Raw genomic sequence first — 27140 nt, 5'->3', positions numbered from 1 at the left:
GCCTTAGTCTGGCTGCCTTATTCATGGGTAGGCTTTCCAACATGGGAAACCGAAATGTTGGTCAATCAAGGAAGCTTTCCCAGGAAAGCTCTACACACAGGCAAAGCAGCCACCTTCAGAATAACGCCAAATATGCTTTACAGTTTTATGCAGAGATGGAATACAGAAACATGTTAATATGGTAGCGCTTCACACATGCAACTCCATGCATGGCAAAATACCACAATGGCGGGGGTGGGAAAAGAAATAATGACTATTATACATTAGAGGCATGTATAAAGCCAGCCTCCCCTCCCCGAATCTACTTTATCTTGTGTACAAAGATGTGCTAAGCACATTCTGCTTGGAAGAGCAACTAAGTCACTATGACCTGAGTGATGGTGCATCATTGTGTAACTATCTTAATTTGTCACTTTTCAGAAAATCAGATGAGGAGAAAAAGAATGGCAGCATTTCGTCCCATAAAAACCAAGATTTCACAAACTGATGTGTTTTGGCTGTTAACTTTTACCTTCCTGTCTCAGCTAGAAACAGGTAAGAATTAAATGGTATTTCTGTAGGAACTGCTTTTAAAGCTCAGAACTTTTCTCTCAAACTCACATCTTGAAGCGATGACATGTCACCACAGTTGAGATATTGAGATGCTAACTGAAACTAAAAGGCTTTGAGAATGAAAGCCATGGTAGGAAGAAAAGGATGGATAGCAAATTAAAACTGTAGGCTAATAGGCATTTTGTGCGGTTGTGTTTAAATAATCAGAGAAATGGCTACAACTAGCAAATTGGAATTAAGAGTGCTGGATATGGCCATAAGAATATAAATGTATGATAAATTAATCATGTAAACCTATCCGGATCCCATCTTCTACACCAGACATGATTAATTTGTAATGGGCAACAGCCATCTAGACATGACTATGTAATAATTTAACAGTTCAATTACTGTGTATAAGAGATTGACTTGAGTGACAGTGTCTGCCACAGAGTTTACGGGGTGAAAAGTTCAGGGCTTGGTTGAATGCAGTTATTCTGGTACCTGCAGCTCTTAAGACCTGTAGTATGATTATTGCTGCACTCCTCTTTCATAGCATCCCTGTTTAGTCAGCTGATTATGGGGATGCAGAGACCTTGTAAAAAACCAAACGCATTCCTTGCCTCACTATAACACAGAAGCCAGAGGCAAAGTAACACATTGTGTGGTTAGCATACACAGCAGGGTTTAAAATGGGGAGGGGGGAGAACCCCTTCTAGATGCAGGTGAGCATTTTAATCATGGCTACATGGCACATAGGAGTTTTAAACCTTCCCAGACACAGTACTGACAAAAATCCCCCCCTCCAGGCTGCAGTTAGCCTTAGGGAAAAAGTTCTCATTAGTGCAATGGGAACTCTTTTCAAGGGCTAACTGTAATGCATGGCATTTTTATTTTTTAGGACTACAGCTAGGGAGGGAACAAATAAACTTCCTCTCCCTGCATGTTGCAGTCCCATGAACCCCCCCCCCCGCAGGCTTTATTTTCCTAATATGACTGACCTAAGAGATTGTGAAGCAAACTCAGGTTCCAATTCTGCCTTTCCCATGAAATCTGTAGGGCGTCTTAAGCAGAACCTCATCTACACCTCCTCAATTGCAATTCGTGGTTAATACAGGCAGCTTTTACAGGTTGTATTTTAAGATTACTGAGAAGTGTGTGTGATGGCTTGAACATACGGGTGGATTTTGTGCTAACCCAATCAAGACATGATGAACATTCATCTCAGAGGGACTTGCACCCTTATTACTTCATAAAAGCTTGGCAGAAGGACATGCCTATATTCTCCCTGTCAGGGTAGTTATTGCCTAAAATCTAGAGCTTGTCTTGCCACTTCTACTTAGGGTGTCCTACTAAAGGCCTTTGCAAACTATGAGGAGAAACATGCCTCCATAGAGGAAAAATGTGCACTAAGCAAATTTCTGTACGTCATTCAAAACCACTGTGCTGCATCTCTCCACATTCCTTGAGCTGAGGCTACTTCACTCCTAACATCCATAAAACCATGAGTATTTAGTGACATATCCCCTGTATTAACTTTTCATAATTAAAATGCTTGGCAAGTATCCTTTGTCCCAATTTCCAATTATGTCATGGAAATTCCTAGACAATTACTAACATGCATTTGAAATGTATGGTATCACGTTTTTTGCCTCAGTGAACAATGAACGATGGCTGTGTGGGGGCTATAGCTATATAAGGAAGATGTTTTAAAAACCAACACTTTGCTTGAACAAGCTTTTTACATGTTGCAATACCTTAAGCAACCGCACTTAAACAGTTAGCTCTAACAATTAGTGATAAAAGCCTCTTGTCTTTCCCTGCTCCCTAGAAACATTAAGAACAAAAGAGCCCTGCTGGATCAAACCAAACTTGGATCTAGTCCTGCATACTGTTTCCCCACAGCAGCCAATCAAATAAGCAAGACATGAGCACAGTAGCTCCTCCCTATTCATAGAATGGTAGAGTTGGAAGGGACCCCCAAGAGTCATCTAGTCCACCCTTCTGCAATGCAGGAATCCTGCCCACTGTTGTCCTTGGGTGGGCTCGAACCACCAACCTTCTGGTTGTTTCCTAGAGGCTATTAAGAGGCATGTTTCCCCTGATCCTGGAGATAGAACATTACTAGTAGCAATGATAGCCTTATTCTCTAGGAATTGTCTAATCTTTTAAATATTTCTGGGTTGGTGGCCATCACCACACTTTGTAAAAGTGAATTCTGTATATGCTTTGTGAAGTACTTGGCTTTTTCCTGTTGTCTGTCTATCCTACCATTCAGTTTCATTGGATCACACCAGGTTCTAGTATTACAAGAGGCAGAAGCACTTCTATGTACTTTCTCTATATCATGCACAATTTTATAAATCTCTAGCATGTCGTTCCAAACTTGTTTCCCCCCCCTAAAATTAAAAGACCCAAGCACTGTAACCTTGCCATATAAGTCTCCTGATCATTTTGATTTCCCTTTTTCTGCACTCTCCCCAGTTCTACAATACTCCTTTTCAGATGCAGAGGCTAGAATTCTAACTGGCATTCCAAATGGGCATTATGAAATTGGCTGGGGTTTTAAATACCTTTTACTGTTGCATACTGGGTCACCATTTTCATTGAGCTATCCATCAGAATTATATCCTTCCTGTATAGCTAGTGCTAGCTTAGAATCCATCAGTATCAATGTGAAGTTTGGATTTTTTGCCCCAGTGTACACCATTTTTATTCACATTAACACACATTTGTTTTTTAACTCAGTTTGGAGGGAATGTTTTGGAGTTATTCATGATGCCTTTTTGTTTTTAGTAACCGGAATAATTTGATGTTATCAGCAAACTTGGCCTCCACACTGTTTACCCATAACTCTAGGTCATTTTTGAACAAGTTAAAAAGCAGACGAGTCATTACAGATCTTTGGGGACTCCACTTTTTATATAATTGTGAGAACAGTCCATTTAGTCTTACTCTATTTTCTTCTGTCCATCTATTCTTAAATTCATTATTGATCCTTAATAGACTGTCATCTTATATTGAGCTTGTCAAATATGTGTGTCAGTGGATGCCGTTGGGTTCCAGCTCCCGTTAGCCAGGGGCCAGAGATGATGGGACATGACCCAGATACTTTTGGAGAGGATCTTCACTGAAAGCTTTGTGAAAGTCTAAGTAGGCAGTGTCTACAGACTCACCCCTAGGACATGCTTATTAAGACTCTCTCAAAAGGTTATACAGATAGAGCATTCACGTGTAGAAGCCATGCTGGCTCTTCTTCAGCAATACTTGTTCTTCTAAATGTTTATTAATTTATCTTAAATAATGTTTCCCACCAATTTACATGGAACAAAAGGCCTGCTACTTCCAGGATTGCCTTTTAAAAATTGGAATTATATTGGCAACTTTCCCATGTTTGGATACAGCAATACATATTTTTGTTAGAATATTAGCATTTTCACTTTTCCGTCCAACTGTAGATGGATGAAATTACTTGTTAACTTTTGTTAGTAATGCCTTCACACATCACCACTCTTTGCCTCAGTTCTTGAAACTCCACACGCTTACTTGAACTTAAAACCTAAGCTGAATTTACAGTGACATGGAAAAAGCTAATCCTACAGTTGTTTATAAGCTAGCTGACTTTCCCACTTGCTAGGTCTGAACTGTGGTCTTCATCAGTGTATAACTGTATATTACTTTCTGTCCCATTTCTGTCTAGGTTAACTGCAGCCGCTCAAGGCTTCCCTGATAAAGGAGAGCAGCATGAACTGTAAGTTTCTACAGAATTACCTCCTCTAAGTTTCAGGTCTTGAACTGTTTAGGATACCACACCCCACTTGCAATTTAGCTCCTGGCATACAAAGTGTCCTTTGCTGTGTCCTTATTTCAGTTTCAATTGATTAATTAAAAAATGAGTAGCACCTACCTTCTGCTTGCATTTGTGTTTAATTCGCCCATGTGTATAACAGTTTACTTCAGTGCTTCATCACTAGGGCTAATGTGCTTTGCCAGCTGTGGTTTCCCAAGTGCTCACAGAGTATATGACACAGGGCTAGAGAACTGGTGGCTCTCCAGAAGTTGATGAGCTCCAGTTAGCCCAAGCCAGCATGGCCAGTGATAAGTGATGACTGATCAACATTGTTCTTGTGGCCTTAAGTGCCACAGGAAGAGATATTACTGAAAATTAGAGACTCTTTGGCTGCTGCTTTTATCTTGAAGCCACAACACACCTGGCCCGATCCTTTGAACTAGATAAGAAACCTTCAAAATTATTCAGTATGCAATATTGTGTCTGCCAGCAAACTGCTTAAAAATTGACAGATAGCCCTGGAAACATAATATGTAACTAACACAATTGCTCCACAACTAGACTATTATGTTTTAATGGGTGTTAGTCATTAGGAAGGACCAGAAGGTAACAACTTCCACTGGGGTTTCCTCGTGTAAAATTACTTAATGAATTCATTGTCATAACATCCTTTTGCTCTTCTTGAGCAGAAGTCACCCAGCTGTTAATCAAGAGTTATGAAAGATGAATCCAGCAGTCCACATTTTGGCTGAGGTAAAACCATGTGCATTTATTTCATCCGCATTTTTAGAATTAGTTAAGCATAAAATTAAATATGTTGACTGTAATAAATTCAGTCATAAGTGCAAGTCTCCAACTATAATGAATGGCAGATTATTTTAAAAAAGGTACCAGTAAATCATAAGAGGGAGCATGTCCATTTGACCTTTATTGAAGTATACAGGAGGTTCTTTTTAGAAATCAAATATGAGAATGGAGATATGGCCAAACATAAAATCTATCAAATTCAGTGAAAACTGTCCGACTTTAAATAGTAGCTGTAAGAATGACCAATATATATTCTTTGTTACAACCGCCCTCACTCTACAAGTAAAAAAAAAATTATAAACATTCAGTAAACATTCTTTCCTAAGGTAGCTTCCCTTATATAGCAGTGATTTATCCATTCTTGTATACATAACTTTTTAAACATACCAATCAGTGGTTCTCACAATTGGAAATAAAAGCACAAAAAAGTTTACACTCTTGTACAGGTAAATAAAAGATCATCTTGAATTAATCTGTATATCCTGAAGGGCATAGTATAGTTTCATTACCTATTACATAATTAGCTTCTTAGATACAAATATTGACATATTTGGCTTGTGCTTCAAAGCCTCGTGTGTCTATCAAGTCCATGTCAACGCAGCTCATAATTTGAAGTCACTTGGGAGGTCTTTACTGCTGCTCGGTTTGACTTGCTCGTGCAACAGAGCATCCTCAGCACTTGTCATGGCACTGCATTTCTCAGCTGAATCATCAGCATCTGGGTCCAGGCCTTCGGGACAGGGGAGTTTCTGAAGCTCTTCCCGCAGTTGAGCTGTGTGACGCTGTGCACATACAAATTCATAGTGAGGAAAGGGGCTCACTCACAGCAATTTAGGTGCAGTCATACTGCTATACTTTCACAGACAAAATGAGAAACTGCTGCAATAAAAGCTTTGAAGTCTTCATGTGGTGATAGTTGTTATTTTTGCTTTTCCCTACTACTAGTGGGAGCTGCAGGAAGATTATTAATTAAGAGTAACTCTGTGCAGCAGGTCTTTGTGCTCATATCATAAAGAAAGAACCAGTTCTGAAAGCAGCACAGGGGATTTCAGTAGAACCCACTTTGAACCTTTAGACCTACCCTTAGACCTTCCGGGTCAATGCAACAAACTCATGGGTGGAGATGTCAGGTTGGGTTCACCACGTAGGCACAGCAGCACCATATGAGCTATTTAAACCCAGTTCTAATAATGCTTGAACAGGGTTATAGACTCTTAGCGTATAGGTGTGCCTGCAACGTGCAGAACCTTGCCTGTTGTATTTAAACCACACACAAAATGAATTAGGGTACGTCTTAGTGAAGCTATTGCATGCCATATACCTTGATGACTGAGCAGCCGACATTCATACTTGCAGACATCAAAGTGATGAACATGCATGTGTGTGTGGATTAATGCTTTGCCATTGCCCATGTTTGTTCCATCCACATGCCAAGATCGCATAAGGCTATGCAGGGGGATGGGGCTCCTATGGCCCTCCAGATATTGTTAGACTACAATTTCCATCACCTTTGACCTTTGTCCATGCTGGCTGGGGCTGATGGTAGTTGGAGTCCAACAACCTCTGCAGACCATAGATTTCTTGTGCTATAGGCAAGGATTTACAAGTGCAACAATGTTTTATTTAAATGGCTTTGGTGGATAGTTGAAGGACTAACTTCAAAATGCACATATTAACATAGAAAATATAACCAGACCAACAACGAAAGCTGGTAGTTTGCGATTTGGCCAACCTGTTGTTGAAAGTAGCAGGCCCCACAGCTGCCCCTCTTACCCTTTGAAACATTTAGTAAGGCAAAATGTATGACATGACACTGGGCTGTGAGCTTCCACATCCCTGCTCCTCTCCACTGGCTGCTGTTGGCAGGAATGGGAAAACTTAGTTGTGCCTTATTAATCACTAATGGAGGCAAGATGGAGGGGACACATAGCTGCCACTCTCCCCTGACACAGATGAACTCCTTTTTGTCACAGATCCTGTTTCTAGAACTGCAAAGTTAGCACAGGGGAAAAAACTGCTTTAAATAAAAAATGGGTGCAAGTTAGTTGATGCATTCCAGTATGTTCTAATTACAAGAAAGGCATATGGTGGTGGGAGGAGCAGCAAGAAAAATGTGGACGCAAATTATTTACTTTTTTTGTAAAGTGCCATCATCTTTAGAGTGTGTGCAGTGAATGCTTTTAGCAGCTCTTATGACTGAAGTTAGTAGTCAGGCATCAAAAAGGTTTTACTGAATCATGGGCAGTAATCTCATCTGTGAACCTTACCTTTAGAGCGGCAGCATGATGAGACATAGTCCTGCCTACCCGTTTATCGCTGCTGTACTGTTGTATATCTGCTATCCACTCCTCACACTGAGCCATGATTTCTACTCTCTTCAAGTAGAAGTGTTTGTGTATAACCTGTAAAAAGCAGATTGAAGGTTAAAAAGATAGTACAAATTACAGAACTGTAACACCATTTTAATTGTGCACCCTCTGCTAACAAACGGACAAGCTTTGACTGTATTATTCTGCTGCTGCATGAATCTGAAGTTAAAGCACCATATTTAGATACCAGAAATGGCCAACTATATGATGCAAAAGTAACAACTGTTTAGACAGATCATTTTCTGCTGTATCATAATATACCTGGAGAATGTCTTCATTTCTTTGCAACGTTTCCTTCTTTTGTGGGAAAAGCCATACATATATCTGAACTGACTGAAATAATGTGCTTAATATGCACATAAGCAAAGATGCCTCTAGGTGATGTCTCTTGGGACATCTTGAGATTGTGGGATCAAATGGGTTACTATCCAGGTATTGTAAAAGTAGAAATTCCCTTAACTGCAAACCCAATTGGCTTCTGCCAATTTTAATAAAAATCAATATTTATCATGAATAAATGGTATCTTCACTTGAATACCAAAGGGGTGATTTATAACTACAGATTAATGAGAGCTAGATTAAAATTTGGCATTTTGCCAAAACTAGATCAGAAATCCAAATATGCATCCAACACAGAAATATAAAATATCAGCAAAATTCTCTAATACAAACAATACTTTTGAAAATAATTTCAATATTTAAAAATTACCAGATAATTAAACATTTTTGTTCTCTTCTTAAGGGCAAACATATCCACAAATGAATAAAGAAATCTTCTGTTAGCATACTTATTGTACGTATTGGCTCTGTGGTATAATATTTACAGGTTCTCTTGCTATAGTAAGCAATACTAATTTCATTGGGCAGACTGATATTTGTGCAGTAAGTTCCTCATTATGATTAGTTATATTTAACAAATACAACAGTGTCCCAAAGTTGTACTTTTACACACTTTGTAAAGGTAAAGGGAAGCTGTACCTCAGTTTATATATTTTAACCGATATTTGTGTGTGTTTGTGACATTAAATCAAACTACCTAATCTGTTCAACAAATTATTTTTAAAATTTGACTTAAACAAAAGCATGGAATGGCTTCAGATAGTGTTTCTGCATTCAACACATATTTGATAATCAATTTGGTAAACGAGCTTTTGATTTTAATCAATAAATTTATTACTGGTTTAAATCTCTATTTTATCTGAAATAAAACAGAGGTGCTCATTCTGATTTACCTCTACGGAAGTGTACGTGTGTGCACTGACTCTCATAACTAAAAAGCAATTTGGAGCAGAACACAAGATCAAGTGCAACCCTACTTCTTGTTCCACGGTGGTGTGAATTTTTTTTGCCTTTCAACAGGGTGAAACTTGCACTAGCACAGACTTTAACAATGGCTAAAAACAGCTGCTTTCAAAATCTTCATATTAACAATGAACTTTAATTAGCAATGATTAGAACTGGTAAATGAAGGCAGGGGGCTTTCTGAAAGCGTCTGATCATGTGGCATAATCCACATCCCAGAACTGCAATTTGTATGCACTTGGTCTGTTTATTTCCATTAGGTTAATGTCTGAAACTGGACAATTTGCATGGTAAGGCAGTTTACATACCTGCAGCCACCAGAAAGCTAAGATAACGTGCATTATTGTACCCAGTACAATTATGTACTGCATAATATGTACATATATACCAATGTGTCTGCATTGTGTGGGTGCTAGAATTAAGACTACTATACAGAAATATCTACTGTAACAATGGGGGCCTCTTGGATTTCACATCCCCTTTACATAATTGCGTATGTGGCTGGCAAATGGATGATGGGAGGCAAGAGAGTTTGTGTTGTGGGACTTGAACAAATCCAAGGCAGTGTATTATCAACTCCTGCCCCAGATGCAAGCCTGCAAGGTCACTTCCAAGTCTGGCAATAAGCCAAGAAGAATGGGAACCTACATCTAATACAGGGAAAGGGCCAAGTATGTATTTTATTAGAGTGTCTTAAGTGCTTCATACCCTTAAAAAGCAGAAGCTAGTGCTCTAGCTTGTCCTTGCCACGCTGTAAAGGGTCAAAGGCATTTTCAGTGTAGCACTGAGTCTGAGACTCTTCATTATTTTACTTACAGCAAGTGAAGGGCAAAGGGAGGAAATCACAAGGGAGTGTCTGTGTGTAGGGTTTAATTACTTCTTCAGCAAAAAGCATTACTGGTGTTCTTATGGTGCCCCCTGACCATAAAAGAAGTTAGATTTTTCACTGCAATCTCTATCTACTAGTCATGAACACTAATCTTGTTGCAGGAAAGGACAGGAGGGGTATTCCTCAGGCCTAGGAGTGTGCCTATGACCAAAATATCGTGAGCACTACTCAAGTTTTCATAACCTGTAACCTGCTCATAAAATGCAAAAAGTCCTGTTGGCTATGAACAAAACATATTTTTTTATAATTCAAATTTATAGCTCAATTTTTTATGTAAGTGGTTTAAAAATTAGGTAAAAGTATGTGGGAAGACATGTTGCAACCATAGCATGAGACTGGCTCCCCCCGCCCCAAGATAATTTTCCAGGAATGTCTGTATCACCGTTATTGCATTAATCACCCTTGGTCCAATTTCCTTGGATGCTAGGCAAGGTACTAAATTCCCTACTGCAAAATAACCTTAATTTTTGACATGTACACCTTTATAGTCAATTAGAGGCATGAAATTATCAAGGAAAATTTATGACAAATGTCAGAACTCTCGCTTGGCTACATTATTAGCTAATTTATTAGCAGTATCAAATATCATTGGGGAGGAAGTAGATCACAGCCTGATGGCATCTTAATTAAAATACTGAAATAAAAGGGAATCTAGATGATTTACTGCTAGCGATAGAAACTATTTTTCTTCAGACTCAGGTTTTGTCCCCCCCCCCCAACCAAACCAAACAGAGATATTCCCTGTGGCCATTTTCACATCCAGGGGAAAAGGGAGAAACACTACACACCAACATTAGAAAGAAAATTAAGCCATTCAGCTGTTCATATTGGTCAACTATTTCCATTTGCCACACAATCCTCACTTTAAGCACACCAATATGGGATGGATTCACAGTTTGAGATGCAATTAGTATTTTTTTCCTGCTCAAACATTTTTTTTTGGTTAAAGTTGATAGGCAGAATAGGTATTTTAAGATGGAAGCAGTTATCCTGACGAAAATAGGTTTTGCAAAGGTATATAAGGGCTGTATGTGAACTCATGCATTTGACATTACTTCAAATTGCACCTACCTGACTATTCAAAATTTGGCCCTGGCACACAGTGGCAGACCACATTCAATTCTAACTGTGAGACAATTATTGATATGTTTTCTGTAACACAGAACTCCTCAGAAACTGATGACCAGGGTGGGGGCCCACAAATACCAGGTTTGCTTACAACCCAGGCTTTATTTGTCCTTGCTACCAACAGGTCTTCTGGGATTGCTCAGATGACTTTAAGACAACATATGGATTCCTATACAGAAGCTTGAGGAAGGCAAGAAATAGAAGGAAACTCTCCTGCTGTGTCTTCCTTCCTCTCATGTGCTGGAAGATGTGGATAAGCAAGAGTTTCTTCTGCTGTTTCTAACATTCTCCATAAATCTGCCTCCGAAGAGCCTTCTGCAGTTGCTAAAAGTCTTTGGAGTCATGGGATCTCTTTTCACTTGTGCAGCAATTTCGGAGAAGGGAAGAAAGAGCAGGGGAAACTCCTGTTACTTCTTTCCTTTTCCTAACTGGAAAACAAGCAGAGCCTGTCACAGGCTACTGGGAGACCTCGCAGGCACAGGCAAACTCTGGCCCTCCAGATGTTTGGGACTACAATTCCCATCAGCCCTGGCTAACAGTACCAGTGGTCAGGGATGATGGGAATTGTAGTCCCAAACATCTGGAGGGATGGAGTTTGCTTATGCCTGCCTCAGGGACAAATACACCTTCCTAGCTGTCCTGCTTTTGGGCTTCCCAGAAGCATCTAGTTGCTCAGTGTGAGAAACTGGATACTGGATTGGTTCTTATCCTGACTTTTTGACTAAAACCAATGCAGCCCAATTGCCGCAATAAACCTGAATTTATGCTATTATCCATATCCCTGTTATCAAGGTAACAGACATTTCTCAGGATTCTACATTTAAAATGGATGGATCATAAGCAGGTATGGCACAAAGCACTAACCTCTTTAAAACACGGTGAAGGATTTCTGATTTGTTCAAGCATAGCCCATTTGACTGTTGCTTGCCGTATATTTCCATCGTATTCTCTGGAACTCTGTGTGCCGCTTGGAGTCCCTCTCGATCTTTCGTATCCTGGTTCATTGAAATAGGGCTCTGCAACTAATATGAGGGATTGCACAGACACCAATACCTGTGGACAGACACAGTTGAAGGAGTTTGCAAGCAGTAAAAAGAACAAAACAGACCATTGCCAAGGTCAGAACAATAAAAACAACCTAAACCTTTCCTCTTATTGTCAAACTTTTGCATAGATTGACCCAATGGTGGCAATGCTTTGCATCTGCCATTTGCAGTGCCAAAGAAGGATCTATTTGTTTCAATGGATTCTCTTTAATAATATAATGGACCGTGTGTGTGTGTGTGTGTGTGTGTGTGTGTGTGTGTGTGTAAAACATACATTCATTTTCAATGAGTAATTATGCTATGGCTGTTGAACAAAGCTCTTGCCATTTGCTAATGTTAATCAATACTAGGTTAAAGTCTGGAAAAGCCAATCTTGGTCCCTTAAGGTTTTGCTCTTGAGGTCTTGACAAATTCATTTAAATGCTTTATTTGCTAGGACTATGCTTGATAAATATAATTATATGATTACAAGCATATTAATATTAATATGACACCACATATAAATATTAATATGGCACTTAACTGCAGCAGCCAAGTTGAATAAGGGAATATTTACATAAAGTAAATTAATACTGGGGAAGCATGATTCAGTGGTGGATATTTAGTGTACATTAATATGAGCAGTTAATACAGTTTGGAGTTATCATCATAACATCAATATAAAAAGAAAATTAGGTCATCAGATCGCAATTTTACAACAGTAAGCTGAATATATTTAAGGCATATCCTAGACCTGACAACATTACAAAAACATTTCATTTTAACTTGAACACACATACTAATTCCTCTTGTTGGAGAGTATATTGAAATAGCTCAAAAAAATCAATAGAAATATATAGACTGGGATCTCATAATTCTCAAACATACTTTCCAAAGTGCACCTTGAGCTGCACCAAGACTCCCCAATTTTCAGGATATATATATTTTTTGTATTGCTGCATAAAAAGTGACTGCACTGAAGTAAATACAAGATCATCGAATGATAATTTAGATTGTCCCACATGTATTTATTTGAAATGATATCAGAGAACAAGGTGCAGTGCTGGAAATACATTGGTTTTTGAGGCTTTTGTCTTGCAGAAAAAACTTTGTTTTCTGAATTATTTACACACCCACCCTCCAGCTTCCACACTGAAGAAAGCCACATACTTGTAAAAAGCTTGATGTCTGGGGATTCCACTTCTCTTCTGGTCTTCCATGCCAGGTGTTAAGAATGCTTAAGCAAACCTGAAGATAAAGGTTTTGAACAGTTATATATATAAATATCAGTACACGGTTGCAATTTATACATTGTTCTAATCCACAGATTAATAATTTTCATATATGAGTTGACTGGTGCTGTCTAATCCAACATCGTCATCCCTATTCTCTCTTCAGTAGAGCAGGATCCCTCCTTCATTACTACAGTACAGTTTGCTTCCAGAAAGGCAATCCATACATGGATGCCTGCTTCCATTCACTGACAGGCTTTTGTGAGACACTGCCAGGCAACTGGACTATATCCTAGAGTAAAGCAGACAGGCTTCTTGAAAAAATAAATCAACGTGTTACCGTATGTACTCAAGCATAATGTGCCATCAAATCTAATGTGCACCTTAATTTTCGCAACATAATTTGGCCAAAAAAGGTGAGCATAAGATTCAAGTAAATATGGTACATGGTTACCCATGTAAGTTAAGCTATCCATAGGTACCTATTTACTCAGAATGACTAGAAATTGTTTCAACCACATTAGCCTGCAATAAAAGAGCAAAACTATTTACCTTGCCATCATTGTAAAGATTTGGATTGAATCTCACACTGTGTCCTCCCGTTGTTTCCAGATTTACAAGTGGAGGTGAATTGGGATAGTCTTGCGGAAAATACACATCAAATTCAAAACAGCCATTTGCATAAGGTGTGTCTGCTGGGCCAGTTATCAAAACCTTTTGAAAAAGACAAATAATGTTATAGCAACCAGCTTGGGAAACTAGTATATCATATACAACACTTTAGAACTAGGGTTGGACAAATCCTGTCCATTTGTTTCTCTCAGCTTCTCATTTTTCCATTCTTGCATCCGCTTTGCCCCATTTCTGAATTACTTTGTGTTTTTTTAAAAAGAAAAGTCTACACAAAAATCTATGTGTGTTTTTGCAAGGAATTGGGTATTATAAGCATTTTTTTGTGCTCTCTTTTGCTTGTGGATTTTGAAGGATAGCTGTATTTGGTTTGCAGATTGGTTTTGGGAAGTGCAAATTAAGTGGTTCTGCATTTTTAATATGAACCAAACACAGTTTCCCTCTGTCTCTAATTAGAACTGCAAGTGCTCACTGGGCCAGGTCTTATTCTAGAGAAATATCATTGACAAGTCCAATGCCATCTTGCATGTTTACTCCCTCAACAAAGACATAGCCCCTCGGCCCATAAGCCACATGATCTCCTCCAGGAGCCCCATTTCTTATAAGATTCTAGTGTCACATCTCCACATCTTTCCCTCTCTCCTCCAACTTTGTTTTCTTGAATCAAAGAGCAGTAAACATCTAGCAAAGGGGGGTAAGTATCAGGCAGCCTGTGGGCCAAATCTCACCTGCATAGCTGTCAATCAAGAAGTAAAAATAAAATAAAAGGCACAAAAGAAACAGCAACTGTTGTAAGAAGACTTACCAATAGGCTAATTTGGTAGGAAAGTTTATGTCCCTTCATCCCCACCCCAGCTAGAGAGAACTTCTGGCAAAAAATAGGTGCTGATCAGGCTTTTAGGAAGATGCGCTTTTTCAAATTTATCATCAATGCCCTGGAAGTTTCTGAAGTGGAGGCGAGCAGGAGCAGTACATTAAAAAGTTCCCTCTCCTTCTCCAAGTCCCGTAGAAGCAGAATAAATCATGCAAAATAAGCATTAACGTGATTTAGACACATCAGAGACCTCTGCTGTTTTTGGAACACAAGTCTGATTTTTTTACCTTCATGATGTCTAGTCTCTCCTCATCACAGCGGACAAAGACACTGGATGAAGAGGAAAGAGGCAGCGATGTAGAAAGTGTTACAGCTTCTTGAGCAAGACGTCTGGCTCTGGCAGCACTGTTTGCATCACTAGCATTTTTCACCTGTGACATGTAGTGGTAATTTACTTTAAACACCAGTTTTCCATCGTCATCTTCTGAAACCATCTCAAAGGTATCTAAAGGAGTGAAAAGTAACATTTTAATTTATTAGAATATAATTAAATTGTATGAAGTATCAAAATTAATGGAAAAATCAGTCTGTATATAAATATTTCATTTCCCCCCTCCCCATAGCAACAAGCAATTCAATACAGTAAGATAAATAGGCACACCCAAATACCTTCCCATTGTTAAAAGATATGTAAGATACCTTGCTAGTCTTGCTAACACACACTATTATACTAAAATTATTCTAATTGGGCATCATTAAAGTGTCAATTGACAATAGTGTGAAATTGCATTATTGATAAATGATCATAGGAGAAAACAAAATTAACACATTATACTTTATGGACCAAAAGTACATCTCTAGGTCTGCTGAACTTATTTTCTGTCCCATTAGCAGAATTCAGCTTACCCGCTTGGCAGGTATTTATGCATTTTAACTGCAAACATCACTACTCTTCCTTACCCCAAATATACAAGCAAGAGTTTTTACACTACACAAACCAAGCAGCATCTAACAGAGACCAAGCTGATATATGTGGAACATCTGAATACTCTAAAGGGGAAAAAATGTATCAGTTCTAAGCATCAGTACTATCATCAGCCATATGGAGCTCGTACAAGACAGGAAACGTAACCAAGCAGAGGACTTTCAGAAATAGGGCTACAAAACAAGGCTGGTTTAATTGCCACACAAACAATAGTTTACTTTCGTTATTGTCCTTAGTTAATGTGAAAAAAGAAGAACGGAAGAAAACTTAAAAATCAAGTTTTCACTAGCTGAAGCACTTGAAGTCTAAAACAAGCTAATATCATGATCCTTCTTAGAGATTAACTAGTATCTTGGATAAACTCTAAAATACTGTCACTGGCTGACACATCTAGGACCTCCCAAAGCTACTGATAAATGCTGATTTTTAAATATTCTCTCCTTGAGAAAGACAGCCACAGCATGACAAATCTGATGGATTATTTGAAGATTATCTCCAGCATCTATGGATTGGCTGCTACGTTTCCTCATAAATGACAGAGAGCCGTCTTACTGCAAAAACCAGGAAAATTTACACATACCGACTTATTAACATGTTCTTCTTGGATCATAAACTACTTGTGCATTCTCTTTCAGCTTCAGGCTACGTAGAAAAATTGCTGATAATTTCCTAGAGATGTTAAGTGTCTTTGTTCCGTTTTCTAAGCAAGAATTAAGACTGCATACTACTTAACCTTCAAATAGTAAGTACTGATTCTGTCTGGTTTACCAGCTACAGCCATTCCTGGACAGAGATAGGTTGACTTGTAGTCCATGTACGGGTAATCTCAAGACTGGATTAGTGCAATGTCCTCTATGTGGGGTTGGTTCAGAAGCTCCAACTGGGGCAAAATGCAGCGGCCAGACTTCTGATGTGGGGGGGGGGGGCGCACATGGCTGGCAACATGTGACACCATTGTTAAAACATTGGCACTGGCTTCCCATCTACTACTGAGCCAGGTTTAAGGTTCTTATAGGGTTGCCAGAGGCTGAAATAGAGCCTGACCCTGGGTTACCTGAGCTGCCACACACACACCTTTTTTTAACCCCAGAAACCCTGACATTTGCTTGAGATTGTAAAAATTCCCCCAGATGGGCATGTAGACCCCCCCAAGCGGATATGTCCGGGATTTCCCAGATGTATGGCAACCCTACTATGCAAGTCCTGAATTACTTAGGTCCAGTGTACCTTAAAAGGTAAAGGTACCCCTGACCATTAGGTCCAGCCGTGGACAAATCTGGGGTTGCGGCACTCATCTTGCTCTATAGGCCGAGGGAGCCAGTGTTTGTCTGCAGACAGATTCCGGGTCATGTGGCCAGCATGACTAAGCCGCTTCTGGCAAAACCAGAGCAATGCACGGAAACGCAGTTTACCTTCCCGCCGGAGCGATACCTATTTATCTACTTGCACTTCGACATGCTTTCAAACTGCTAGGTTGGCAAGAGCAGGGACCGAGCAACGGGAGCTCACCCCGTTGCGGGGATTCGAACCGCTGACCTTCCAATCGGCAAGCCCTAGGCTCTGTGGTTTAGACCACAGCGCCACCAGCATACCTTAGGGACTGCCTAAATTTTATCCCCGGCTTGATCACAGAGACCATCTGCGGAGCTTTGCTGGTTATTGCTTAAGTTGGCAAGGCATATCTGACAGCAACAAGAAATCGAGCCTTTAGTTTCTTCGGCCAATTCCTGTGAAATGCTGTGCCAATAGAGATTCAGCAGGTGCCTCCGTTTTAACCTTAAATGCCTGCTGAGAACTTTTCTATGCCACCAAGCTTATGCAGGTAATTCAGAAAACATCTTTCTGTAGTTTATGGTGGTTGATGTTTTCTGATGTTATATTTTATAATTTTACATGGTTTCAATATATATAGGTATTCTTGTTGTAAACAGCTTTGATTTTTAAAGATTATATAATAAATATATAAATAAATGATCCACTAGCTTTCCAGAGATTTTGTACAGTGGAGTTACTAACACTTTAATGTTTAGATACATTTACGTTCCTCTAGCTCCATAAACCTGGGGCCTCTTCTTCACTCAAAAGGTGTTGTAGAACTCCAACTCCCACCAGTCCTAGCAAGCATGACCAATGGGCAGGAATGAGGGGAGGGATCATTCAAAAACATAGGAGGGCACTACATTGACTAACCCTGGTCTAATTTGGCTTCTAACTGAGCCTAAGCAAATGTAACCAACAAATTTCTCTCTGTTTGCTCTGCCTCCACTTTTTCTCATTTTTCATTCATCTGTAATTCATCCCCTGTGTAAAATTCTAGATTGTAAGCTTCCTAGGAAGGGAATCCATCTTTGTGTGCTCATATGCACACTGAAGGCATATAATATCTTCAATCTCTTACTCATGTTCATACACATAGATATGCAGGTTTTCCATTGTGACTGTGCCCTCAGACATGCATTTTGTGTTTCAATACAGAAGGTTCAGACTGATTTTCAACTTACCAAACTGGAGCTTTTTCATTACAACCACATATTTTTCTTCAAGGGATCTTAAAACTGACAAGGGCTTGGGCTTCACGGCAGCTTTTTTAGAGTATTCAGCCAATTTTCTCTCTGTGTAAGAAAAAAATCATATTTAAAAAACCCCATAAGCCAAAACTGATTTATATGAAATTTATCTCACATGTTTCCCTTTGGTCAGGGGTGGGGAACCTCTGGCCTATGAGCAAATACTGGCTTGCCAAGGGTTCTATTTGGCACATGAGGTTGTTTTTGTCAAACTGTCTCTATCTGACCACCGGCTGATGTTACTGATGATGTCAGCTGATTGGGAGCATGGAGGGCAGGGTTTAATCCTGCACTGAATGTGTTCCTGCTCCCAGCAGGGAAATGTGTAACCACACCTGTGGGCCAAAATCAAGATCTGACAACTTAACCTTCTAGCATGCTTAATTTGGATCCAACCTATTGGATGTTTTATAAGGAAAGGTTGTATGCGTCTTTGACAAAAGCGTTTACAAGTTTTGCCTCAATTGCGTTATTCACCTTCCTACCAAGGTAGCCCTGCTCGATGGTGGGAATTATAATAATACTGATATTTTTAAAGTTGTATAAATATTAAGAAACCAGTAGTTTTATCCATTTGCTTGTATATTTATTCTTGATTTGCCTCTTCCTCAAGAGGTCTAGAGAGCAGCTGCATGAGAACAAGCCTTTTTTTGTGGTGCCTCCCTGTTTGTTGAATTCTCTTCCCAGGGAGGTTTGCCTGGTGCCTTTGTTAAGTAGCTTTTGGTGCCAGGCAAAAGCATTCGACTTTTTCTAGGCCTTTGGCTAATTAAACAAACTACGGCCTTTTAAACTGTGTGTGGTGGGGTTATTGCTTTTGTTTGTTACTATTTTTGTGGTTTCATATTGTAAACAGCTATGTGATCCTTGGATGAAGGTCAGTATAGAGGAGTTGTTGTTGTTGTTGTTGTTGTTGTTGTTGTTGTTGTTGTTGTTGTTAATGCCCCTGATTAACCATTCTTATATCCTTTTGTTGAAAGTCAGGTTGCTTTTACAGTTTATGTATATGTACATTTAGAGATTATTGTAATTAAGTGGTGTATATAAATTGGTCAAATAAATACATACATACATACATACATACATACATACATACTCCAGGTAGGTATACAGCAAAGATGTGCTGCTGACATTATTTACCTTGGTTTGCCTGGCGCAAACTTGTTGTAGCAGCATAAACTATCTCAGCAGTCCTTTGGATATCTGGTACCAAAAGTGTCAGTCCCTCTGGCTCTTGATCTGAAGTATCTGACTTCACTCCAGTTTTAGTCTTGTCCTTTTTAGACCTACAAAATAAGAAATGACTAGGGTTTTAGGGGAAACTGTCAATGGAAACATCAGAAATGCAGATTCCCTCTACTATCAATTGCTGTGTATTTGCCATTAAATATTTGCCAAGTGTATTTGTCATTAAATACCGGTATATAAAAAAATTAAAAAATTGTTCAGTAGCACCTTAGAGACCAACTAAGTTCATTAAATATAATGACTTCCCAGGTCAGCAAAAGTGTGTTTAATGTTAAGGGAATGGTTTAAAGTATAATGTCAATAGAAGAAATCCTGCCAAAATACGAAAACCATACAGAAGATTTTGAACTTGGAGAATTTGGTTCAAGGTTCCTACTTAATCATCCTGGACAACTCAGAAGCCTCATTTACAATGTAGCAAGGTGCATATGCACAAGTGACTAGTCTTCTGGGTATATCAAGGGAAACTAAAAAAAGAACCTGGTATGTGTCTAAAAAGGAAATAAAAACTGAAACAAAATTATGTCTCACAAATTCTAGAAAAGTCAACCAGAATTTATAAAATGAAAACATTCAACAACATCCATCACATACAAACTTATAATCCATTAAATTTTATTAGGTGCTCAATGAAACAATATTATTGTCTTGTTTGTTATTATGTTATGCATTTTTGTGTCTTTATATTCTAAACAGCCCTGTGATCCTTGGCTGACGGGTGATATAGAACATATTGGAATTATAATTGTAAAATGCTTAGAACCTCATTTTTTACATTCAGCTCAAAGCATGCTACTTTTGATTTCAAATGGACAGCTTCTTTTTCAGTTTACCTAAGCAGACTAAAACAGAACAAGGCCAACAGATTCTCCTCTAACCAAGCAGTTCCTAACCAAGTTGAACTTTAGGATACCCTATTCAAATTTCAGGTTTTAAAGCTGGAATGGGAAACCTTTTTGGCTATGTGAGCCTGATCTTTATCACATGTAGCCTTGCAGGTCAAATTTGATGGGTGAGGCCACCCACCTGTCAATCATCTGACATCACAATGACATTACAATAAATGGAATTTTTTACTGGAAAAAAAAATGTTGCTGGGACCTCTGGAGAAATCTCCAATTTCTCAGTGGAAGACGTGTCTGGAAAATGGAGTGCAACTATAATTCTGCTGTTGCCAGGCACGTCTTCCATCAAGAAATGGTCCCAGATCAATAGTGTCAACCTTTGTCAACAGACCTAACAGCAAAATTGTGCATGTGTTATTTCAAAAGCCTGGCAGACCTTAGGTGTTTCTCATTTTACCATTTTATAGATGAACTAGTAAAAAGCTATGCACTTGCTGCTCAGCTTCGAGGCTCATAGTCATAGAAGATTTACACGAGAGATTTACTGTACTTGGCCGGTCTGCAAGCAAACTTGGTGACTGCCAACTCTGGAAACCAAGGTATCAGGCCGAAGGGGCCTCTGGGATTACCTTCTAGTTAATAGTTGACAGTAAACACAACTTCCTGTCCACAAGACTGGCAGATTCTGAGAGGGCAAGGAACTCCTCTTGTCTAAAAACTCCAGTCTTCTAAACAAGAGGTGCTGTATCCTTGGCTAAATGATATCTTCTCAAACCTGGTACCCTGTAGATGTTGTTGGACTCCAGTTCCCATCTGCCCAGTCAGCATGAATAATAAACTGGGACGATGGGAGTTGGGAGTCAAATAATACCTGGAGAGTGCCAGGATGAGGAAGACTGGTTATAAGACTGTCAGATGTCAACAGCTGTGAGAGAATTTTCATTAAAGATATGCCTTTTTTTGCATTTGATTTACAATACACCCCAGTAAATACATACTGCAACCTGTGTTTAAGATAGGAAATAAACAATATATAGTTTAGTTGACAATGATGTGGTATGTACAGGGAATTATTTTCCAAAAACAAGCATTTAATTTTGAGAATCCCAACTTGCAGTCAGAAGTGGTACAGCACAGATACAAGTTTCTAACCTTAGTGAGAACAGTTCTGAATGAAAATGGGAACACATGGTATTCTTAAAATGCTACGAGGTTAAGAAAATACCTCAGTCTGTTAGTATAAGTATCAACACACGTCTTCATTTTAGCCAACAGAGTTCCAACTGAAGTCTGGGACTCCAGTTGCTCTTCTTCCTCTTCTCCATTTTCCCCAGACAGAGGCAGCAACAATGGCACCATAGATGTGCATGAAGCAATAGCTCGGAGAAGCTCTAGCAGAGCTCTGTACAGGGGAACATGCCTGGCCATATCCAAAACTAGGAAAGAGGAAAAACAACATGGTTAAAATTCCAACCAACTAGATAAATCCTATGCAGCAGAAATAGTTACCTATCATTATCTAAATTTCTTTCCTGCCCTTTCCCCCCCCAAAGGAACCTGGGCCAGCAAGTAACAAAATAACAAAACAATATATTTAAAAATAGAATCATATCTAGAAGTATCAGGAAAATTTGAAAACATTTAAAACCATTAAGAGCATCCAAACATTTTGATAACCTTAATTTAAGGGTGCTTGCAAGTTGAATAGGCAATAGGTATAGTGGCCTAGATCACAGGTAGCCACCAGAGTGCTCTCCAGATGACTACAACTCCAATCCCCCCTGACTATTGGCCATGCTGATAGGAGTTGGGAGTACACATAGCCAGAGGGCACCACCCTGGACTACAGTCCAGAGAAAACACAAGGACCAGCTTGAAGAACTGGATGTTCTCAAGTAGAGAGCAGTGGTGATCAAGAAATGCAGCGCTGGACAATACTGAACCATTTCCATTCGAAGAACAGAAGTGGCCATGCAGATTTAGGATAAACATCAGGAAGCAATTCTCATGAAACTCTCTTCTATCAGAACATGCTGCTTAGGGACATTACAGATTTTTCTTCCCTGCAAATTCCCAAGATCAGGCTGGCCACACATGTACTATGCATTTGAGAACATAGGATGAAGTTAACAAGCAACAATTTTGGGAGTTCCTAACACAATCTTTGCTTGTAAATGAAATTCAGTTCAGGAACACACACCCCAAAAAATTATCACAGTGAGTGGCAATATTTCCCTCTGCAGATGACAGAGTATAATCTAGACAAGGTAAGACAAAACAAAAGCAGTGGTCTTGGCCTAGAAACAAACAGTTCAAAGGGGTGAAAGCCCAAATAAGATGGTAGAATCATATGTTCCCAGAAAAGGCAAGCATGACAAACTAAAGAACGACCAGAGAGGGGGCTTGTTTCTCCTATCTAGCTATCTTCCAATCAAGCCTGAGCATGAAACTATTTGGTAGAATGGAGCAGCCAAGTTACGCATGGGCTTTCTGGCCCTCAAACACCATGAAGTGATCCAACACTTTGCTTCTGCACAAGGAGAACAGGCCTCTTTTTCTTATTCTGTTGTTATTTTTGGTTAAAATATTTGAAGGAATTTTTCAGTTGGGTTAACTATGGTCAATAACAAATCATGGCTTTACACTGTGCTCTGCTGCCACAAAACACATTTTCTGGCAACAAGTCATGGTTTGTTGTTGACTTCTGACCCATGGTTTCTTTTAATTATGGCTTAGAATTTTGTCTGAACCCAACAGCCTTGTTTAACCATGGCTTGTTTGGCCACCCCACCCTACCCTTACCATGGGAAGAACATCTGAAAACAAAACTATGGAGAAAGAATTCATGGCTTGCTTGCTGATCTGTATGTTTGTGGTTTATTAAACAAACTACAGTTAAAAGAACCCATGGCTTAGTGTTATGTGGAAACATAATATGTATTCATGTTTTGGTTACGTTTTTTAAAAACAGAATACTACAGAAATATTATTTTGTTTTTTACTATTTAAAACAATATATTGCCAATATCATATCACATCACGCATCAGGGATGGTGTATTATCCCTAACTATTGGCCATACTGGCTGAGATTGACAGAAGTTGGAGTCATACAATATCTGGAGAGCAGCTTCTTAGCTACTCATATCCTAAAGGCAAATGGTGCTCATTAGAAGACAATAAAATAATTTAAAATGACTATAAATCCCAATCTATCCATGTGCATGTACAATTTCCTAAACCTTTACATGCCAGTGGAAGCAATGACCCTGTATCTACAGAAAGTATGAATAGTTACAATAGGACTGTTACTTCACATGAATAACCCACACCTTCACACAAATAAGCTTTGTGAAAACATCTTAGAAGCAAACACAGTTACTAGTTTTGCTAGATCTACAGCCACATTACTTAGGTAAATACCAATTAAAATTAAGGTTAGCAGTATTAAATCTGAAATAAAGTACAAGGCATTGCAACATGCAAAATTTTAAAAAGCAGATTAAACTTTATGTGAACAAAGAATCGCCAGTAATTTGAAGGGGTTGACAAAAACTGTAGTTAATATACTGTATTCAGAAATTAGAAAGTCTTCTAGATCCCTAGAGAAAGGCAATGATCAAATTCAAAATATGGAAAGGTAAATTAGTTCCTAGAACCATTTTTTAGCTGGACAGAAAAGCCTAACCACCTCCATTTTCAAGAAGGGCTGAATCCGTCAGAAGCACTTCTTATTTTATTAGTACATTTGATCTTGAAGTCACCTTCTGTTTCACTATGAAACAGGGGTTGGCAATCTTTTTGGAGCAGTGTGCACATTTCAAACTTCAAGACAGCATTGTTGGCACCAATAGCTGCCATGGGGACATAACACAACATTTCACTTAGACACTGAACAGGAATTGGTACATGGATATAGCTTGTCTGGTGTCATGACCTGTGCAGTACCCTCTGCTGAAGAGACTACAAGTCAAGGTGTTTTTTCTTCTTCTTTGTTTATTAAAGCACATAAATGAAATTTAGCAGAGAAAGCACTTGAACCGGCAATTTAAACGCTGGTAATTTTTAAAAGCAATGAATCTCAACCTAATGCTCAATTCTCTTTACGTGCAGTCTAAGGTAAATGGTCTCTGATGAACAAAGTCTCCTAAGAACGAGGACAAAGCAGAGTTGCTCACTAGAATTAATTTTTCTATTTTGTGTTACTTTAAAAAAAAAAACCATCATCATCATCATTTTACTTGTATGCCACCTTTCCATAGTTGAAACTATGCTCAAGGCTGCTTACAACATGACAAGATTTACATAATTACAAACATAACAGAGGTCATAAACAATAAATAAAACACATCAAAACGTGCATAACCAAATGGAAACAATTTCCACACAAATCATAAGATCTAAAACTAAAGATACAACAATAATATCAGTAACACCCACAAGCTCTCTCAACCTCCCATAAACAATACTCCAGCCCAAGAATCTGTTCAACAGCCTCAGCTTTTGTAGCTGGAGTCAGTCAGCACTCCACTCTCCCAAGCTGGATGGGAAAAGGCCAGCAAAGCAGGGTGCAGGTCTCCAGGGCTCACAGCCAAGATGGTCTCATTTAAAACAACACAGATAAAAATGTAAAACAATTTAAAAGAGGAGCTCTCTCTGCTGAGAAGCTGCTGTAGTTCTTGTGAAGCCTGTCAGGCCCTCCCCAAGCTAGGTGGAGAGAGGCAAGGACAGGGCCCTTCATGCCCTCAGCAGGCAGTCCTCCTGGGCAGCAGCAGCAAGAGCAGCAGTCCCTAAGAGCCTTCCCGTGATGTAGGTTAGACTGAAAGAGAATGACTGGCCAAAGGTCACCCATGAACCTTCATCACTGAGTGGGGATTTGAACCTAAGCCTCCCAGGCCTTCTTGAGCACTCCAGTCACTGCACCACATTGCCTTGTTGAGTGAAATGGTTGAAGCAAATGCGCAGGAAAGCTGCCCGTAAACGTGCAATTTTCTAGAAATAAAGTTCTAGAAAGCATTAAAACTAGGCAAATCTTACTCATTGTTAATAGTTCTTCCCGTCACTAAAAAGGTAAAGGTAAAGGACCCCTGACAAGTCCAGTTGCAGACGACTCTGGGGTTGCGGCGCTCATCTCGCTTTACTGGCCGAGGGAGCCGATGTTTGTCCGCAGACAGTTTTTCCGGGTCATGTGGCCAGCATGACTAAGCCGCTTCTGATGCAACCAGAGCAGCACACAGAAACGCTGTTTACCTTCCCGCCAGAGCGGTACCTATTTATCTATTTGCACTTGATGTGCTTTCAAAGTGCTAGGTGGGCAGGAGCTGGGACCGAGCAATGGGAGCTTCCCCATTGCAGGGATTCGAACCGCCAACCTTCTGATCAGCAAACCCAAGAGACTCAGTGGTTTAGTGCCACTCACATCCCTAGGACACCTTTATTTTACATTATGAAATCTGTCTTCATTTTCTTTATACTTGCCCTTGAAAGAAGAAAACACATTGTGACTACAGTTGATAGCCTGCTGTGTGCTGCTTCATGCCCTTTGGAAATGGGTAAGACTTTCTAAACTTTTTTTCATTCTATTTACATGTGATTTATTATACATTTTAAATTACATGAGGCTGTTCATTTCCAAGATACTGTTTCTGTTTGAATCATTATTGCTAACTGACAGCTCCCTAAGATAAACATAGCATCCCTGTCCACATCTGTTGCTTGCTAATCTGTCTCCTTCTTCACGGTTCAGCCTTGCTACACCAGCAAATGTCATAATGAAAACCGTGCTGGATTGATACTCAGGCTTCAGAAGCAAGACAGCTCTCAAGAACTCAGGGTTCTCAATGTCAATTCCACTGTGATCCAGATTTCACAGTCACCTTTCTTGCTTCCTGCTTTTAGACTATTTAATTAATGCTGATTTATGGCACAAAATCTGGCCTTTAGATACACATTCATTTGAGGTGCATAATGCAGAATGCTATGTGAAAGCAACTCTTTATTAAATCCAGTTACAAAATTCAGGAGACACAAACTAAATATATATAAAAAAACTTTTAAGGCACATAAAACATACATAATTTTAAAAAACACCACATCACTCAAGCCCTAACACTAAGTGGTACTTATTTTATTAACTTTTACCTGCTTACACAGGGGCAGTGATTGTGGCTCAGCACATAGTGGGCACTAAATAAATGGCAAGAACTAGTACCAAACTAGTGTTTAACATTGGTCTTTTTGTCCAATAAGGGGGCTTTTTGTCACATGGGGCTGGTTTGCACAATTTGTAGTACATAATGCTGCAGCATGGTTGATGACATGAGGCACCCCGTCAGCATGTAACACCTCTTCTCAGAGATCTGCACAGGTTGCAAATTTGCTATTGTTGGTATATAAAGCCCTCAATGGCTTCAGACTTTTCCAGTTAGATTTAGGAATGACTCAAATGACATTCCTAGATTCTTCAAGATTAAAACTAGGGCCTGTATCCAATAAAGTGATCACATTCATGCAATAGCTTCTGTTTACGCAAGGAACATTCTGTCCCTTTCCTTGCTCTATGTGTCCTTGCAAATCTGTCCTGGATTTCTCCAGAAGCCTCCAGAACATTTTTTTTGGGGGGGGGGGGTATGTCTGTGTAGAGGGATGAGTCCCATTGTTCAAGCAGAAGTTCTTCCACAAGAAGAAGAAGAAGAGTTTGGATTTGATATCCCGCTTTATCACTACCCGAAGGAGTCTCAAAGCGGCTAACATTCTCCTTTCCCTTCCTCCCCCACAACAAACACTCTGTGAGGTGAGTGGGGCTGAGAGACTTCAGAGAAGTGTGACTAGCTCAAGGTCACCCAGCAGCTGCATGTGGAGGAACGGAGATGCGAACCTGGTTCCCCAGATTACGGGACTACCACTCTTAACCACTACACCACAATGGAAAGCATAAGGACTTTCCTGGATACAAGCTGATCGTTTCCTAAAACTTCATAAGT

The 27140-nt window shown here is 39.4% G+C and overlaps 1 protein-coding gene and 1 long non-coding RNA gene across 3 annotated transcripts in view; one reads left to right on the top strand and one right to left on the bottom strand.

Moving 5' to 3' along the window:
* Nucleotides 1-339: 339 nt before the first annotated feature.
* LOC128410947 (uncharacterized) lies at nucleotides 340-11110 on the top strand. Its single transcript, XR_008329644.1, has 3 exons — nucleotides 340-534; nucleotides 4232-4282; nucleotides 10941-11110. It is a non-coding gene; the product is annotated as an uncharacterized LOC128410947 (long non-coding RNA).
* BIRC6 (baculoviral IAP repeat containing 6) overlaps nucleotides 5226-27140 on the bottom strand; it is a 139469-nt gene continuing 117554 nt past the window's right edge. For both annotated transcript variants that reach the window (XM_053382826.1, XM_053382827.1), the window contains exons 66-74: nucleotides 21385-21595; nucleotides 19207-19352; nucleotides 18004-18114; nucleotides 14805-15022; nucleotides 13626-13787; nucleotides 13012-13089; nucleotides 11681-11869; nucleotides 7396-7530; nucleotides 5226-5910 (exon numbers count right to left, since the gene is read on the bottom strand). In XM_053382826.1, coding sequence (XP_053238801.1) covers nucleotides 5731-5910; nucleotides 7396-7530; nucleotides 11681-11869; nucleotides 13012-13089; nucleotides 13626-13787; nucleotides 14805-15022; nucleotides 18004-18114; nucleotides 19207-19352; nucleotides 21385-21595 — 1430 coding nt within the window. In that variant the 3' untranslated portion in view covers nucleotides 5226-5730. The remainder of the gene's footprint in view (nucleotides 5911-7395; nucleotides 7531-11680; nucleotides 11870-13011; nucleotides 13090-13625; nucleotides 13788-14804; nucleotides 15023-18003; nucleotides 18115-19206; nucleotides 19353-21384; nucleotides 21596-27140) is intronic.

This window comes from Podarcis raffonei, chromosome 3 (assembly GCF_027172205.1).
Source record: "Podarcis raffonei isolate rPodRaf1 chromosome 3, rPodRaf1.pri, whole genome shotgun sequence".
Lineage (NCBI taxonomy): Eukaryota > Metazoa > Chordata > Lepidosauria > Squamata > Lacertidae > Podarcis > Podarcis raffonei.
Note: the sequence above shows the minus strand (reverse complement) of the source record. Positions and strands in the feature narration are given on the sequence as shown.